Source organism: Hipposideros armiger, unplaced genomic scaffold (assembly GCF_001890085.2).
Source record: "Hipposideros armiger isolate ML-2016 unplaced genomic scaffold, ASM189008v1 scaffold_209, whole genome shotgun sequence".
NCBI lineage: Eukaryota > Metazoa > Chordata > Mammalia > Chiroptera > Hipposideridae > Hipposideros > Hipposideros armiger.
The window spans coordinates 663917-683774 of record NW_017731559.1 but is presented as its reverse complement, the minus strand read 5'-3'; the positions used below and the strand labels follow the sequence as shown (position 1 = coordinate 683774).

At 33.8% G+C, this 19858-nt stretch overlaps 1 protein-coding gene across 1 annotated transcript in view; it reads left to right on the top strand.

The window, feature by feature from the left end:
- Positions 1 to 19858, top strand: part of ROCK1 (Rho associated coiled-coil containing protein kinase 1) — a 156572-nt gene that overhangs the window by 30534 nt on the left and 106180 nt on the right. Inside the window, exon 2 of the mRNA XM_019653871.1 lies at positions 7736 to 7817. Within this exon, the coding sequence (XP_019509416.1) occupies positions 7736 to 7817 (82 nt within the window). The remainder of the gene's footprint in view (positions 1 to 7735; positions 7818 to 19858) is intronic.

The following is a 19858-nucleotide window of genomic DNA, read 5'->3' as shown; positions in this document are numbered from 1 at the left end:
GTCTTTGCCTTACTTCTTCAGGCATTACCCAAACAGGTTAGAACAGACACACACAATACTTTATAAATATGGTCTTACTCTGCTTCCTCTGGTTCAAGGTAGGGGGAGTAGGAATCAATCTGCTGCCTGCCCCAGACTACCTCCACTCTGGAAGGGAATGGGGTAAGAGTGAGTAAAATTGTCACAAAACTTTCCTACCATTTGAAGATGGCTTTTACTTGATCGGACATTTGCTTGTTTGCTCTAAAGCTTTGATTGTTTTCCTGAGTGCCCACAGAGTTAGTTCAGATAGCTTCTGGGGATTTTATTTATGTTTCTGTGAAAATGAGAGTTTGGAGCTTCCTAGTCCACCATTTTGCTGATGTCCAATAGTGACTTCAAAGACAAAAATGTAAAATATATATAACATGAAACTTAACCATTTTAGTTATTCTATGTGTACAGTTCAGTGGCATTAAGTATATTTACATTATTGTGCAACCATATCAGTGACATTTTAATTACAAATTATTTGGATTCTTTTGCATTTTTCATTCTATTTGACTTCTCTGTGGCATTTTCCTCTGCTCTTAAATTCCTAATAGAGTTATCTCAGCTTTCATAGTGGCTGTTACATCTCTCTTCCTTCTCTACCTCTCTGACTGCTTAGCAACGATTTTTGTCCTGCTTACCTTTCAGATGTTATTATTTCCCAGAGTGCTAATCTTGACTCTGTTCTCTCTCTGTTAATACTCCTTGGGTAATTGCATTTGTTTTCATAGATTTAAGTGTGTTCTCATTTCTCCTAAATCTGTATCACAGTCCAGTCTCACTGTTGAACTCAAACCCATATTTTCAACTGCCATATAGTTAGTTATCCATAACATATCTTACAGGGACCTCAAATTTGATATGTCTAAACTATTTATCTCCTGTCTCTAAATTGTATTCTCTGCCTTGGTTAATGAAGTCACTATCTACTCACCTAAACTAGAAGATATGTAATCGTTCTTATAATCATGTAATCATCCTTAACCCTTCCTGTCCCTTTTTCAGTCATTTATCAGTTTCTTTTGCTTCTAATGCTCCATTCCTGTTGCCCTAGTTTAGTTTAGACTTTTTATCTTTTTATTCTTGCGTTATCACAATATCCCCTTAATTGCTCCCTTTTCTACCTGTCTCTTATTCTAATTCATCAACTTTATTATTGCCAGACTTTGATAAAATAAAAGCCAGTCATATCACTGTTTCCTCCCACTCCCCCCAAATTCCTGTGGTTCAAAATGGATATCAGAAGATAAATACTCAGATTCTTAGCGTGGTATGTTATACCTTTGATATATATTCTGTAACCCATCTTCACAACTTTGTCTCATGCACCTCCTTCTCACTCTCTGGGACCAGAGCATCTGTTCTCATTCTCTAAATTCACCGTGCCTTTTCTCTCTAGATTGCCTGGCCCCACCTCCTTTTTATTCTTTGTAAATTCTATTCTTAAGAATCAGCTCAAATTACATCTCCTTTATGAAGCCCCAATTGATTAAACAGCCCTTTCTCTGTTCATGTAGTATTTACTTATAACACCGAGGATCTGTATTGTTTACTTTTTCTATCTACTAACCGGTGAACTTCCAGATACAGAAAGTATTTATTATTATTATTATTATTATTATTATTATTATTATTATTATTATTACTGTCTTCCTACAGAGGAAGAGGCAGATTTATAAATAAATAATTACAGTATAACAACTGTAATAATTCCTATAATAGGAAGCACATAGGAAGTCATTATTTTCTCACGGTATTGGGAAAAGCAGCAACAAAGTAAGTGACATTTGAGGCAACCTGAATATAAATAATGTTCACATCCCAACTAAAGAAAAGAGCAAGAGCAAAGGCAGTGGGGTAGGGTGAGCATGGCATATTTGACATTACTACATAGATGCCAATGCTCCCTAGGACAATTAATAGTGCAAAAAATTATTCTAAATATTTAATAAAACATACAGTGGTGACTGAGGGAGACTGATTAGGAAGTGCCATTATAGGGATACATGCATGTAGAGAAAATGAGTCCTAGGGAGCATTGGCATCTGTGTAGTAATGTCGCACTGGTTAAACAGATTTTAATTGTATTTAATATCAGATGTTGTTCTAATCCCCTGAGGAAATTGTTTTCATTTTCATATCAGTGCTTAATTTTGAGAAATTCCTTATCTCTTTATCTAGCAAAGAGATTTATATGTACACAAAATATTTTCTCTAAATAGTCCATTATCTGTCATCAAAAGTTTGACAGAATTCTTTTAGTACCAAGGGTCAGCCTATTTTAGAAATAACTTGGTTTTCAGAAGGCTTAGTTTTACTGCTGTAATTTTAATGAGTTATTTGGTAGTTTCTCAAAAAATATGTCTATTTTTAGAAAGCCATTTAGATTTTGAAATCTTAGTTAAAAATGAATGGTTTTTGTACATAACATATCTTCCTTTCCTAGTGTTGTTATATTCTCATACCTTATAACAAATGAATTATTACTAATGGATCTAATCCTAAATGATATTTTACACAGGACTGTTATTTTTGTAATTCAAAACTATTCAGAGAGTAAAGTTTGTAGCAGTGTTCAGCTGAATAGTTTCTCCTGCTTCTCCTTTTGCTTAAACTCTATTGTGAGATAACACAGCTGATGCGTTTGCATCTCCTAACACCAGCACTTCTTAGGAAATATGAAATGTTCATTCTTTAGAGATTCTTGTAAAATGTAATACTTGGAATTAATTATACCTGCCTTTGTGTGTTTATGTGAAAGTACTTCTCCAATATGACTAGCTTCTTTCAATCTATACTACTATAACTGGTCTGCTATCTTGTTCAACTATGAGTAGCAAAGAATTTATTGCAATTCTTTGATATTGATTGGCTCCTGTCTTATATGTTCTCTCCCCTACATGTCTTAAATTGATGGTTAAGCTAAATGGCGGACATGTAAAAGTAGAGGGTAGCTTTCTGTCCTTTATGCCTAAATCTTAAAATTATCTGAAGGTGTAGTAGGACTACATGCTTTGGCTGTCATTTTTTGTGAATTATGTTTCCTCTTAGACAAATGCTAATTTCTGTTAAGGTCCTGAGTTCTGAAACGGGAGTATGGGCTTTAGGAACTGGGGAAGTCTTATTCTTGATTATTTTTACAGAACTTCAGAGTGTAGAATAAAAGTCAGGATACCTTGCCCCAGTTTATAGTTGGACATAAACATTCCTAGCTTCTCCACTGCATTAAAGTGAAGCCTGTGTCCCCCTCCCCCACCCCACTGTCTTGAGTCCCCTTAGCCTCTTGATATATGCTTTAGATTATGCTAGAAAAATACCTTCTTGCCCATTTTATTTCTCTGATAAAATGCATGTAATTTTTACTTATGGACGATACTGAAAAGCCATATATCATCTCATGCTACTGTAAAATTAAAGTGTATAGTGATATAGTAGAGGCAGCTAGTTTCCATTAACAAATGCATGATCAAATTCTGTGGTCAAGCAAAAGTCAAATGTCCCAATGCAAAAAAAAAAGGAAAAAATCATAGGTGGGATTACTGCAGTGGGAATCTAAGAATTACTCTTTAAGTTTTTATGACCACATCACTAAAATGTCTATTACCTATTTATGTCATTTCTGTCGATAGTGGGACTAACTTATAGAACTTTCAAATGTCAGCTACAGAAATAAAGGCAAGAAAAGGGAGTACTTCACATACTTCACTCATTTAATTCTCACAAATCTATTATGAGTTATAGGTAGTTAATATCCTCATTTTACAAAAGAGAAAACTGAGGCTCAGAAAAATTATGTGACTTGTCCTTCCAGTAGTAACATGCACATATACTGTTTTTTTTTTTCTTTAAAATGCTTCTGCTTTATTTTTTCATGTTTGAATTATTGAGTCATCTGGAATTTGTTTTTTTATTAAGCATGACTCAAAAATCTCTATAGTGCTGTCCAGTTATGTGAACAACATTTACCAAAGACTGATACTTTTTGTGAGCCCATCTTGCTTCTGGCCTCAGTATTGAATGGGCAGTTAGTTCTCTTGTGCTTTCATTGCAACAAGTCCTATAGCTCATGCATTGGTTAATGCTATTTCAGTTTAGTGACATTTATTGAGCTCTTACTAGGTATTTCATTTAGGATGTTTCTAGTCACAAGAAATAGAAAATTCAGTGCAAATAGAGTTAAACTATAATGAAAATGTATTAAGAAAGTATGGATTGAGTAGCTCCAGAGTAGGTTAATTCAGTGGTTCAACAAACATCATCAGGGACCCAGGTTCATTCCATCCTTTGTCTCTGTCGTCCTCTGCCAACTTCCTTTGAGGTTGCAAGATGGCTGCTGTTGTTTAGCTGTTGCATACAGACATGGTAATTTCTCATGAAAGGAGAGACTGTGTCTTACCTGTATCCTTTCCAGAAAGAAGAAATTTTTTTTCTCAGAAACCTTCCTGTAGGTTTTCCCTCACATCTCACATACCAGATTATTACCATGTTCCTGTATTTAAGCTGAACACTGGCAAGAGTAATGGGCCTCCACGTTTGCCTTAGATTAGATTAATCACCCTCCTGGAGCTGGGGAAGATCTCTCCCTCCTTGGAAGCTCTTGGAGGGAGGTGGATGGCCCAAACAAAATCAAGGTTAAATTAGGAAGGTACAAATAATTGTTGGGGTAGGAGAGCCAACAGTATCTGCTATGCTTTTAGTAAAACATGATGCTCAGTTCTGGGATTTAGTTTGTGCTTGAAATCTAGCTGTGAAGACTGAAGTAAAAAATAACTAATACAAAAGGAACTGTTAGTTTTAATAGGTAGTTTAGGGAGGGTTGTGCAGAAGAAGGAGTAGTGTATATTAGAATACATTAGAGAAAATGTAAGATTTTGAGCCAGAACACTAGGTTTGAGTCCTAGCCAGTATACTTTCTAGGTATAATTAGAATGACTTGTGATTTTCTACCAATTTTTGAGTAATATACCTTTGGTTTAAAAATACATGTTTATTCTTAATGCTTAATTTCATTTTTAAGAGATTGAGGATTTTTAAAGTCATGTTTTTATCATGGTCATGTTACATCTATAACTACTAGACTAAGAATATTTTGATTTTTACACAGCTTACTAGCTAGCTGTGTGGCATTAGACGAGTCAGTTAATATTTCTGATTATTATTTGCTTTGGCTATAAAATGAGGTAGTTAAGGTAATTTTTGAGGTTCTTTTCTAACATTTAATAATTTTTCTAAAAACTTATTTGGAGTAAGAGTGGAGGCAGTTATTTTAAATATATTTGCCAAAGAGAGCATGTGAGTAAAATTTAATATACATTTCTCTCACTTTTTAAAGTTTTATTTGGTATTAGAAAGTAATTTAAGTTAATATAAAGTTAGATGCCCTGAACCTTTTAAACTGGAAAAGGTCTTTGGAAGTAGATGTTTACAAGGAGCTCTTAAAATGATAGTTATTATAAAGTGTAATAATATATTGAGGTTATCACATTATAACTACTTGGCATTTCCCAGACAACTTTAAGGTGTCAAAATTTGGTCTAAAATTTTTGTTGTGTAGCTAATAGTACAGTAGTCCCCCCACCCCATCCCCCTTATCCGCAAGGATGCTTTCCAAGACCCCCAGTGGATGCCTGAAGTTATATTGGGTTGTCAGAAAAGTCATGATGCATTTTTGCAACGAAAAACATAGGAAAAATACATCATGACTTTTCTGACAACCCAATAGATAGTACCGAACCCTGTGTATACTATGTTTTTTTCTGTACATACATACACTTTATGGCTTCTCTTTGGTATATCTGAGTTGCCAGTCTCACTACTCTTGCACTTTGGGGGCCATTATTAAGTAAAATAAGGGTTTCTTGAACACAAGCACTGCGATACTGTTACAGTTGATCTGATAACTGAGATGGTTACTAAGTGACTAAAAAGGGTGGGTGGCATATACAGTGTGGATACGCTGGACAAAGGGATGATTCACGTCCTGGGCAGAATGGAGCGGGATGGTGTGAGATTTCATCGTGCTATTTAGAATAGCGCACAATTTAAAACTTATGAATTGTTTCTTTCTGAAATTTTCCATTTAATAGTTTTGGACTGAGGTTTGCCATGGGTAACTGAAACCATGAATAAGGGGGGAATACTGTACTTGCACTATCCTATAATAATTTTTTGAAGTGACATGGTACATTGAAACTTAGTATTTAGTCTAAGAAAATTATTTCTTGAATAATGTAATGCCTTTGCTGTTGAGCATAAAAATCATTGGTTTATTGTACATTTTATGCCACTTGTTCAGGTTATTCTTCAAGGCATTGTGGGAAAAAATGAGATAACTGTGGTTTCTGTCTTAAAGAACTTAAAATCTAGTCAAAAATTAAAAAAATATATATTCATATTTAATTTACCATCTCCTAGAAAATAGTGAATATATTGGTTTTGTTTTACAATCTAGAACAGACCGAGCATTAGCTGGTCTTTCTAAAAATCAAGTTCTCATGTAAAGGTTCTCATCTCTTTTCTGTAAAAGAATTAACAAATATTCAAATGGCTTATAAGACTCTAAGAAATGTATCTCAAGAAGAGATGAACTTCCTTTAGTGGAGAAGCTTTTTCTTCGGATCTGCACAAACCTCTGAATTTTGAAAAGCCAGTATAGGATGGGTTGAGCTCTTAAAGCAGTCAACAGTATTAGTATTATTAGCTGTGTTCTCCATGGTCCATTTCCAACTCATGCAATGATATATTTTAAAGCCTGTTTAAATTTGACTCTTCTTTTTGGTTTCATAGGGTAATATTTTAAGTATTCTTAAATAGCTGGGTGATTCACACCCATGGCTTAACACAAGTATAAAATCTGTATGTCCTCTAGCTTTAATTTCTCCTTTGATGAAATGACTGTATAGGTCTGCAGAAGTTACGTCTTCTTTTGCTGCTTCAGTTTTTATTCTTGGGCTCTGCTACAGCAAATTAGATTTCCCCAGCTAAATAAAAAGAAGAGTACTTGGGTTTGTCTGAATGTCCGTTCTGTTCTTGCCACATGACAAGATATAACCTGAATAGATGCATTCCTATTTCAACACTGATTGGTATACCTTCACATTGCACTGCACTTGCTTACATAATATTTATATATTCACTTAACAGTAAAAGTAAAAGCTCATGTTTGTTCTTTACTTATGGTTGCCTTTATTAAGTGCTTCAAGGAAATAAAGAGAGCCCATATGAAAATCCAATATGTTTTTATAATTAAAAATCTATCTAAATGCAGAATTTATTTTATACTAAACTTTATATTTTAGGAGCTACTATTTAGTTACTACTTTGTAAAATATTTGTAGTCACAAATACAGGCCATTTGTTTTTGATGAGTGTCTATGAAATAAATGCACTAGTAAGGGGGAGTAAAGAATAAAATTTTATGCCCTTGTGAAGGGAAATGGCATGAGTTGAAGTCAGTTGTAGCCAGTTGGTGGTGATTTGCTGCTTCTCTGTCTGGGAGAGTTAGGTGAAAAATCTATATGTGAAATAAAAACAAATTTTCTCTTCTCCCAGTACTCATGTAACCTTGTAGAAGATGTTAAAGGAATGCTAACTGTACGAGAGAGGACAAATTAAATGTTAAAGGATGTGTTTTATTCTTTCTCATAAAAAAGGACAGTGTATGGGGTGATCCAAAAACTAACTGTTTGTTTGTTTATTTGTTTAGGATGGATTGGATGCTTTGGTATATGATTTGGATTTTCCTGCCTTAAGAAAAAACAAAAATATTGACAACTTTTTAAGCAGATGTAAGTAATTTTTGTGGAGGTCAATGATAGACTGTATGTAATGAAATTTTGACTTAGATAATTCAGGCCCTTCTTTTTTTACTTTGTCTATCCTTTGGTTATTTCATCAATTATTCCTACATAAAATGAATAGGAAATTGGAAAGAAACTTTATTAGTCTGTTTTGGTGCCTATCCTGAGAATCTATAAAATAATCTGCAGAGAAGGAATGGAAAAGTAAATGGCCAAAATAAATATGTTAAAATGACCATACACATTGAATTTCAATAATGTTATATTTATACTCTATTTTTCTTTTATTAAAGAATTAGCTATTATATTTTAATACTTGCAGGTAAGAATAGATTACATATGAAAAGCCCTCCTGAGATATGAGAATTTTTTTTCAGGAAAGCTGTTTTATATTTAAGTTTTACAGATGTTCTTTTCTAAAAACTCGGTTTTAGATTTTGATATTAGATATTATCATTTACAAATTTGATTTAAAAACTTATTAAAATAGTTTCAAACTTTTAATCTGAAAGACTTGATAAGATTTAGATCATATTTTGGTTGGATTGGTTTTAGTATTATCTTTCAATTTTGGTTACATATGTTTTGTTAAAATGTTTTATTTTTCTAAACAATCAAATGTTTTTACTATGTTGTAATTTCTCTTATCATTTCCACTCTTTGAAATCTTTCTCAAAATTTTACTTATCAGTATTATGTTTTTTTAGTTTTCTGTTTTTTATAAAAATTCAGCCTTAATTTTATTCTGGAATATGGTAGCAGATCTGAATTGGGAACTTTTTAAGTATGGACGTTTTCTTAATTTCTCACATCTTACTGAAATTGCACAAAATTTTATTATTGTTTACATTTGCTTATCTCCGTACTGAGCAATTTAGCAAAAGAACAACAACAAAAAAAGATGCAGAAATCTGACCATTTCTTATTTGATGAGAGGCAAAGGATACATGCTCATTAGTACAAGGGGGAATGTGTAATTTTATAAAGCTAGGGTAGCAAGAATTGGAAAACATGCTTTCTTAATCTGTTTCTCCTTTTGCTATGCAACATTGCTGCTTTCATAATACTAAGTATGTCTTTATATTACATTTTATAAATAGAAACATCAGTAGCCATAATAGAAATAAGTAAAATAAAATGAAAATATAAGCTAAACTACACTTTTAACTGATAAACATGTGTAGTTTAGTCTGGTTTTTAAATTGGGGAAAGTACAAAGGATAATATAACAAAATTTTAGCAAATCATGTCTAGTGTCAGGTAAAAACTGTGACCAAGGAGAGTTTACACCAGGATTGCAAAGTTAATTTAAGATTCAAAAATCAATTAGTGGGGCCGACCAAGTGTCTCAGTTGGTAAAGAGTTGGCTTAAGAGTGTGGGCTCTGAGCAACGGGGCCGCCGGTTCGACTCTCACATGGGCCAGTGATGCTGCGCCTAAGCTGAGCTGTCACTGAGCTGCTGACATGTGGCAGGATGGCTCAGCTGGTATAACAACAAGATTGCCTGTTGGATGGTGGGCTACGCCCACCCGCAACTAGGACTGAACTCGGTACCTTGAGCTGAGCTGCTGCCTGGATGGCTGAGTGGATAGGGCGTGCACTCTTAACAACAAGGCTGCTGGTTTGACTCTGCATGGATGGTGGCTACGTCCACCCGCAACTAAGATTGAACACAGCATCTTGAGCTTAGAGGTCACGAGCTGCTGTTAGGCACCCAGATGGCGACTGGTGCCCTCCACATCTAAGGTCGAAGAACAGCAACTTGGCTGGTCCCTCTCCCCAATTCCCCAACACTGTTCCCTTCCCCCATTTCCCCAATAAAATCTTAAAAACAAAAATCAATTAATATAATTTACCATATTAGCATACTGAAAAATAAAATCCATGTATCATCTCAGTTGATGCAGCAAAAGCATTTGATAAAATTCAGTACTCATTCTTGATTTAAAAATATATCTCTGCAAACTAGGAATTGAAGGAAACTCCCTTACCTTGTTAAAGAGAATCTACAAAAATACCTACAGTTCAGATTGTATAATTGTGTATGAGTAAATACTTTTCATTTAAGATTGGGAAAAGGCAGTCATCTTTCACTGTTTTCATTCAACATTATCCTGAAGTTTTAGTGCAATTAGGTAAAAGAAAAATCATATAGATTAAAAGGAAAAAGTAAAATTTTATTGAAAATCTTCAAGATTCTGCAAAAAAACTTCAAGAACTAATTAAGTTCAGCATGGTCCAATGTTGATTAGACTGTTCAGTATTAAAATGTTAAGAGTCCCCAAATTAACTGATTTATAGAGTCTATGTGTTTTCGGAACCTAAGCAGGCTGTTTTTTTTTTAAATAAAATGACCTGCAATTCTAAAATTCATATGGAAATTTGAAAGATCTGGATAGCCGGACAATTTTTTAAAGTAAGAGCAAAGTCGGAGGACTAACACTACAGGATTTCAAGATCAAGACTGTATAATATTAATGAAAGACTAAATTCATAAATAAATGGAACAGAATAGAGAGGCCAGAAATAGACCAATTTATGGCCAATTGATTTTCAGCAAAGATGACAAGGTAATTCAGTATTCAGCCTTACTTTACTCCATATACAAAAATTAACTAAAAATGGATCATAAACCTAAATGTAAGACTTAAAACTATGTAACACTTCCAGAAGAAAACATAGAAAATAATTGTGACTTTGGTTAGGCAAGGATTTCTTAAATGGAACACAAATAGCACAAATCATTGTTTTAAAAAAAAGATAGATTAAACTTCATCAAAATTCAAAACCTTTTCTATTTAGGAGACACTGCTAAGAAAATGGAATGGTGAGCCACATACTGGGAGAAAATAGTTGCAAAACATGTGAAAAGGAAAAGAATAGTCTTTTGAACAAATGGTACTCAGACAACTGTCTGAGTTGCATATATCTATATGCAAAAGAATGAAATTGGACTCCTACTTCACACTATGTACAAAATTAATTTAGAATGTAAGATCTAAAACTTTAAAACTCTAAAAAAATCTTCATGACCTTGGTTAGGCAGTTGTTTCTTAGATATAATACCTAAAGTACAACCAACAAAAGATACATAAATAAATTATAATCATCAAAATTAAAACCTTTTGTGCTTCCAAGTACACTATCAAGAAAGTAAAAAGACAACCTACAGAATAGGAGAAAATATTAGCAAATCATATACCTGATAAAGGATGGGTATCTGGAATTTATAAAGAAGTGTTACAACTCAAAAATAAAGGGACAACCCAATTTGAAAATGAGCAAAGGATTTGAATAGACATTTCTCCAAAGAAGATTATGCAAGTGACCTATAAGCACATGAAAAGCTGCTCAACATTATTAGTCATTAGGCAGTTGCAAATTATGGCTGCAATGAGATACCAGTACACATATATTAGAATAAAAATTTAAAAACTGACAAAATCAAGTACATATATTATATATATGGAAATGTGGAGCAGCTGAACTCGGACACATTTCTGGTTGGTTTGTAGAATAGTAATTAAGGCATTTTGGAAAACAGTTTTCATTTTTCTTATAAAGTTATACATGCATTTAGTACATCACTCAGGAATCCCTCTCCTAGGTATTTATCCAAAAGAAATGAAAGTATGTATCCACACAAAGACCTGTATGAGAATGTTTAAGGCAATTTTATTTATAATTGCTATAAACTGGAAGCTGATAAATGGACAAATTGTGTTACATCTACGTAATGGAATACGCAACAGTGAAAACGAGTAACTAACTGATACGTACAATCACATTGATACATCTCAAAAGCACTGTGGTAAGTGAAAAAAGCCAGGCACAAGGGTACATAATGTATGATTCCATTTATATGACATAACATTTTCCTCCAACTGCTGAAGTTGTATTTGTGTAATATTTCAGAGTAATAGATTTTCATAGGGTAGTATTTTACATACTACTGAAATTCGTTTATTATATAAAGGATATTTATATAATAGCTTCCATTAGTGAGTACATCAAAATTATTTTACTAAAGGTTTTGTTTCGAATTGCTTTTTGCTGACAGATATTGGATGTAGTGATCTAAGAATACACCTGGAATATGAGAGAAAATCTTTCTGTTTAGTATGTACCAAGTCTCACTAAAGTATAACAGCTTTAAAGTATAGCAGCTTGAAATATTTTAAACTTCAGATCTAACTATATTACAAGCTGTTAATTTTCATTTCTTTGGGTTGAATAATGTGTGGAGACTGAAAGGGAAAAGAGAATCTGTTACCATTTGACCGAATATTTAGTTAAAGATTTGTTGTTCTGGACTCTGGTGTATGATATTTAAATAATGAGGGCTACAAAGAAAATATGTCAGCCTCATATAACTGATAAAGATTTTAAGGTGAATTTAGGTAGGGGTTAGAGAAATACCCATCATGAACTTATCTTGGTAGGAGTTACATTTTTTAAGAAACATGTTAGGTGGGGCGGTATTGGGAGGTGAAGGAAGGGAGAATTTGGGAATGGTGATTATAACTATATTTTTATAAACCATTATGAATGTCACTGAAACTTTGCGGTACAAAATTCATAGTTATAATATGTTAGTAGAAAAGTCTTTATTAAACAAATAAGTTTAAACAAATTAGTACTTATTATTAGTATTTAAACAAGTAAGTATTTATTAAACTAATCTTACCATAGTCTAAAAGAAGGTAATGGAGGAAGGAAAAGCGTTGTATAAAGAAAATCCATTACCCTGAGAGTAAAAATGTGGTAGACAGCATTTGTTTGGATAAAAAAAATAAACCCAAATATTATGGTAGCATACTGTGTAATAGCTTTCCTAATCTAGATTACAAAAGTGGCATAAATGGGTATGGTAGTGATGGTGTAGCAGCTATCTACTTATAAAGGCATGTAGAACAATTGATAAAATCTTTATGTGCTTTGCCAATAATGTAATTATTGAGAAAGTAATGAGAGTAATTGCAATTCTGAATTGGTTAGCATTTGAGACATGACAGACCTTGGTTTTATCTTTTTTGTTTGTTTGTTTTTGTTTTTAGTTGACTCATTCTGCCACCTGTTGGCAGCTCAGCTGCAGCTCAGCTCGGGCCATGAATCAAACCGGTGACCCTGTTGCTCAGAGCTCACACTCTTGAGTGAGCTCTTAACCAACTGAGCCACTCGGCCGGCCCTGAGACGTGACAGACCTTAAGACAAAGCATTCAGTTCACTTTAAATCAGCAGCAACTGTTGACATTTTTGGGTCAGATGACTCTGTTTTGGGGTTTTTCTTTGCATTGTAGGATGTTTAGCAGCATCCCTGGACTCTGCCTTCTAGATGCCAGTCGCATACTCTCCTTCCTTTCCCACAGTTTGACAACCAAAAATGTCTCAAGACTTGGCTCCTGGGGATCAGAATTGCCCTCAATTGAGAACCATTGCCTAAGACTTTATGTTAAGGAAAGAAGTGCTGGGCACAATCAGGCATGTCTCTTAAGCTTAGGAAGTTTAATCAAATTTATTGAAAAGAGAAATTGTATTATAGTGATTCCAAGTGAAGGATGATATTTCAAAGAGGTAAACCTGAGAAAGTTGCAGTCAAAGAAACCAGGGTTATTCCACAGGTAGTTCTCAGCTCCAATGGAAAAGGATATTAATGGCCATATTAAGGATGAGTACATATCCAGGGATAAATACAAGAGTAGCATAAATCTATAAAAATTGTGTTGAGCCGAAATTCCATGATGAGCCAATTCTTGTGAAAAGTTCTTAACAAAACAAAAGTAATTTCCCCCCTTCTAAGCCTTTCCCTTTTAGAGTTATGGGTTCAAGATGTATGAGAAAATGATAAATTCACTGCATGTGACCACTTATTCTTGAAATATTTTTTGAATGTTCAACCACTAAAGACATGTGGAATAAGTCAGTGTTTTTCTTAGAAACTGTAGCTCTTACCATCTTGTGGAGGGAAATACACACAGAAGCAAATAGTAGCTTGTATGTAGCTTTATCATAGTGGAAGTTTGTAGAGAATGTAATGATGGATAGATATTGATTGAGAGAGTAAAGAAAGGCTTCTGAAGGTAACATTTGATTTGAGTCTTAAAGGATGGACTAGATTTCTCAGTTGAGGAACAATTCAGGTGAAGAGGGAACAGCATTTGTTCAGTTACAGAGCCATCTGAAAGTATATCTTTGAGGAACCAGGAGTTTGGTATAAATTGAATTTAGTTTATGATGAGCAGGAGGGGGTAAGGAGGACAGGTGGCAGAAGAGGAGACTGAAATGGCAGTTTGGGCCTTTTGGGTTAATGGATAAAAAAGAATTATATTTTGTCTTGATTTATATTTTCATTCTCTCAAGAGTTTTTAAAAAAATGTAGATAAAGGAATTAAAGGTCAGGGAAAGAAGAAATTTGAGCATTTTAAATTAGTTTACACCCCCAGATCTAGGCAGATTATACCCTAGAATATTGAATTAACATGCTAATGTGACTGAGGATCTTTAGAAAAATTTTGAAGAATAGTGGAGCTGCCAGAAAGTTAAAGATAAGTAGATGGTCTGATTATAAACAAGAAAATACTGAGAAATGTAGATTTCTGAACAGTGACAGTCTTCAGACAGAAGTTGAACTTTTCTTTATTTACTACCACAACTACTCTTGTTTAAGCTTCACCGTCTCCACTTAAATAATGACAGTAAATTTTCTATCTAGTTTCAGTGCATCTACCTTTGCCCATTTACAGTTAGTTATCCACATTATAGCCAGAGGATTCTTTTTTAATTGCAAATTTGATTAATTCAAATCTTCCAGCCTTTCTGTGGATTTTCTTAATCTGGCGCTGTATGACCTTTCAAGTTCCCTTTCTAACTACTCCTCCTCGTTTCCTTACACCTCAGCCACACAGTTTACATCTATTTCCTGGAAAGTACCTTGATACCTTCTTCACAAGATGTTTTTGATGTTGTTTTCCTCTTCCTAGAATTTCCTCCTACCCCATCCAGCTTAAAGGAGTCATCCTTTAAATTTCAAATAAGCCTTTACTTTAGTTTCCTAACTCCTTGGACTAGGTCAGGTATCCTGCAGCTGGATGTATACTTTCATGGCATGTTATGCACTTATCACAGTTAGGTTATATTTATTTGTATGGTTATTATTATTTTTTTCTTTTAAAATATGGAACGCTTCACGAATTTGCGTGTCATCCTTGTGCAGGGACCATGCTAATCTTTTCTGTATCGTTCCAATTTTAGTATATGTGCTGCCGAAGCGAGCACTTATATGGTTATTTGATTGGTATCCATTCCTCTTCTTTTTCCTTTGTCACTAGATTGTGTCATTTGAGCAGGACTCATGTATTTTTACTCTCAAACCTGACTGAATATTAGGTACTCATTAAATATTTGTTAAATGTGTTTCAGGTTAAATGCTGACTTGTTAGAGATGATCTAAAACGTATTCCTTTGTTGGTAGAGTTTAGACATGATCATTGGTTTTTTTCAAAGTTATTTTTGATTACCACACATTTCAAATGTATTAATAATATAATGGATATCTCTGTACCCATCATCATAATTAAACTAATCGTTAATATTTTACCCTATTTTTTCTGGTCTTTTGTTTAAAGTAAAATATTAAATTACAACCTAAGCCATCTTCCAGAGGTAACCACTAGCACACAATTGATATATTTAGTCATTGCTTCTTAAACTTTCTCAGAGTAGTGATTTCTAAAAAGATGGCCACCACACAAAGTCATATAAAAAATAAGCCTACAAATAAAGTAACAAACAAGCCACACACAATAAGAACAAAATAATTTCATTTCAGATGTAGAAAATAAAGTTCTTTCAAAAGTTTCTATTAGGTTATCATCATAAAGAGTAAATCACTATATTAAAGGGCAAATTTCATCTATCATTATAAAAGGGTTGTATCTAAAGTTTTTGTTTATTTTTCCAAGTAATTATATCTGCTAACCAGCCACACAGTATTTTAATTTTCCATAAAATGGAATTTAACCTTTTCTCTAATTGGTTACTTTCTTAAATTCCTTCCAAAAATGAAATTTCATGGATACACACATTTAATTAGATATTTATTTATATGTAAACAGGCAGCAGTGATCACTAGAAAGTTTGTTCCTCTTTTCCCTCATCTTGAATTGTTAATATGTCCTTGCTCTGGCATGCTTCAAATCATAAAATACCTATTTTTCCATTATGTTTGAATTTTTAAAATCATGATACCTGTCTGCTTATTAAATGATTATTACGATAGATGAATGTTAGTGTTGTCTTTAAATTAGCTATTCACTAATTGACGATTGAAAATCAGTAAACAATTATTTTATATTTAAAAAGCAATGGAGAAATATTATTTTCAGTCTAGCATGTTCTGCTGATATTCATGAATCTGTTGTTCATCCAAGGAAGTAAAAAGTTGGACTGTGTTTGCCATAGCTCCTTGTGTAATTGAACAAAAAGTACATATTGCTCAATAGAAAAGAGAAAACTATTTTCTCATTTTAAATTAAGGTGTAATAATTTAAACAAAACATCAAAAGTTTTTATGACTTCTATAAGAGCCCTCATTTTAATGTTTGTGGCTAGTTTCTTTCAGGCTTTCTCATGATTTATAAAATCATGTACTGTAATATTGAAAATCAGTACTGCATTATCTGTAGTAAAATTAAACAGGTACTCTGTTTATAAATTTAGATGTAGTTAGAAGTCTATACTTTGTTGTTTTTTTTAACAAGAGTCTTTTTTTTTTAAAGATTTTATTGGGGAATCGGGGAAGGGGAACAGACAAGTTGCTGTCCTTTTGTTCTTTAGTCTAGTTGTGGAGGACATTGCTTCACTGGCCCATGTTGGTATTAACATTGTGCTCTTCTCGGGTGAGGCAGATCGGTTGCCGGCCTTTAGATGGCCACTCAACGGCAGCTCTTGGCAGCTCACACCAGCTGCCAGCCGCTCATGCTGGCTGCTGGCCACACACGGTAGCTTATGGCAGCCCACTGCAGCAAGGGCTGCAGCCTGTGCCATCGCCGGCAACTCACGGCAGCCCAGCTCCAGGTTGAGCCGTTGTTCACATCTTAGCTGTAGAGGGTGCAGTGTCACGGGCCCTCATGTGGGATCCGAAACAGGGCCCTGCTGCTCAGAGCTGGCGTCCCAAGCCAACTGCTAACCAATGCGCCACTGGGCCGGCCTGAAGTCTACACTTTTTGAGGAATTCTTAAGAGCAAAAATACTGAAAACCACAAAATTTATATACTATCTTTTATATACTGTTTACTTTTACATTTGAAAGGATAAGTTTCTTGAAATGAGGAGGATATAAATAGATTATATTGGCAATACATTGTGATTAGTATGCAACTCCATTTTCAAATGTCTCAACAGATGGGGGAAAAAAGGAAAAAGTACCATTTGGTAGGGGCATTAAAAACTTTCTTCTTCACAACTAACTATTAAGGTACATATAAGAGTGCATTTGTGTGAGACATACCCAGTCAGAAAGCATTGAAATGTAGTGGGGTTTTGGTATGTTTGATTTTTTTCCTTTTATTAAGTCTATAAATGATTTACCTAGTTCAGTAACTCTAGCACTTCAGTGGTGAATGTATTTCCATTGGGGCAGGGCAGGGGCAGGATTGTAGTCATAATATTTTGAGATTATATTTTTAAATTGGATACTGAAGTATAAGAAAAATAGTACTTTGTTGAAGGACGTAAGACCAGTAGATCATCTCTCTCAATAGAGAGTCTAGAGGCATATTTTTTATATGAAAATTTAGCATAAGCTTAATATAGCACTTAAGTCATTGGGGAAAAGGTAGATTATTCAATAATTTCTATTGTGACAATTGCATACTGATCTGAGGAGAAAATGAATTCAGTCTCCATAATATATACAAATGTAAAGACATAAAGTATGAAATGAAAATAATAGGTATTATGTTTATAGTCTTCAAGTAGGGAATGCCTTTTATTTTTTTTAAAGCAGGATATCAGAGCTAGAAACTGTAAAGGAAACATCGACATATTTTGGCATATCAAGAAAAATATAAAGAACATTGACAAACTGGAAAAGAATTACAGCATATTTAATGGAATTATATTCCTAATATGTGAAGAGATTCTTCCAATCAGTGGAAACACAAACAAACAAAAAAAATGGACAAAGTAGCTGAATATGTAGTATAAAGGAGAAAAAAATACAAATGACCGATGAACAGTTGACAATTGAACAAATTCATTGTTAAAATAAGAAATAGATTACACTCTCATCCCCACCCCAGTCTAATGAGAAAGATAAAAAAGAATAATAGCTAAGATAGTTCAATATTAAGTGAGAGTGAAAGTTGGTGCAGCCATTTTGGAGAGCAGTTGTACAGTATATCTTAAAACATGTTCATGAGCATAATGTATCCTGTAAATACTTTTAAAGAACTGTATCCTGCAAAAACGGTTCTGCAAATATACAGGAATGTTCATCATAGCAAAAATATATTGTTAGAGCAAAAAGTTAGAACAACCCAAATATAAATCAGTAGAATTCTGTCAGCTATCCAGTGTATTCAGTGAAAAGCAATTCACAAAATATCTTCTTATATCAATAAGTATGTATAGATAACACATTTAAAGATGAACACATATATTCCATTGGATGAATGTACACTATAATCTTAAAAAGTGTTTCTGTAATAGTGGACACTTAGATTTCTTCCAGTTTTTCACTATTATAAGTAAGGCTGTGATGAGCATTCTTGTACATAAAACTTGGTATACTTGCTTTTTTCTTTCTTTGGCGTGAATTCCAGCATTTGCTGAATCAAAAGTTGTATCCAGTTTACATTTTTATACATATTGCCAAAATGCAGTTTTATACCATGAGGTGGTATAAAAGTCAGATTTTTTAAAATCAAGCCATAAAATTGAATATATTATGCCGTATGACCTAGGATGTTACAAAATCTTGTTTAAAGTTATTACAAAGTATCAATCAAATAGGTTTTTTAAAACAAGTGTCGGAGAAGTCATGATGCATTTTTGCAACGAAAAACAGAAAAAATACGTCATGACTTTTCCGACAACCCAATATTATTATGACTAATATCATTAGTAGACAGGTAAAGACAATCAAACAAAATGAATTCTGAGTTCAGTATCAATCCATAGGTAAACAGGCCTTGTCAGTGTCTTGGGATAGCTGTCTACCTCTGATAGTAGCAGCTTCTCATCCTAGAGGAGTCTTCAGTGTCTATTGCTGAGTGTCAGAGACAAGGGTACATGTCCACTCAAACTTAGGTGTCTAATAACGTCCCTTCCAATGAGATTGTAGTGTGTCTTTTATGTCCTTTCAAAACAAAAACAAATCAAAACCTCCAGGTGGCAGTCAATGATCTTTGAAATCTTTGTCTCCTGGGAGCTCCCTGTGAAAGGAAGCAGTTAACAACTTGGCATTTTCTTAAAGTGACTCTATCAAACCTTGGCAATAGTGTAAGATGTCTCTTTTCAATAATGTCAGCTCATAAATTCATTCTTCTAAGTCCAGATTAAATATACTGTGATGCATGAAGGAATGGAAAAAACAAAAAATGGGGCGGCAGGGAGGAGAGAAGAACCAAGCAGTAGTCTTTTCCTGCAGTCTGTTCCATAGCCCTGACTATTCATTTAATTTACAACCATTGTTTACCCATACAATTAATCCTAGAAGTTTTTATTACTTATTTTATAATGTTTCCCATGCAATTTCAAATCTTTTTGAGGTATTCTAGGAACACTTCTGAAATACCACAGTTATTCCTACATGTATTGAGATTTTTACACTTAAAACCTCAATTTCTAACAAAAACTAAGAAGTAATCAATTAACATTTTTAAAAAAATTTTATTGGGGAATTGGGGGAGGGGAACAGCGCGCGGGAATCTGGGGAAGGGGAACAGACAAGTTGCTGTCCTTTTGTTCTTCAGTCTAGTTGTGGAGGATGTCGCTTCACTGGCCCATGTTGGTATTATCATTGTGCT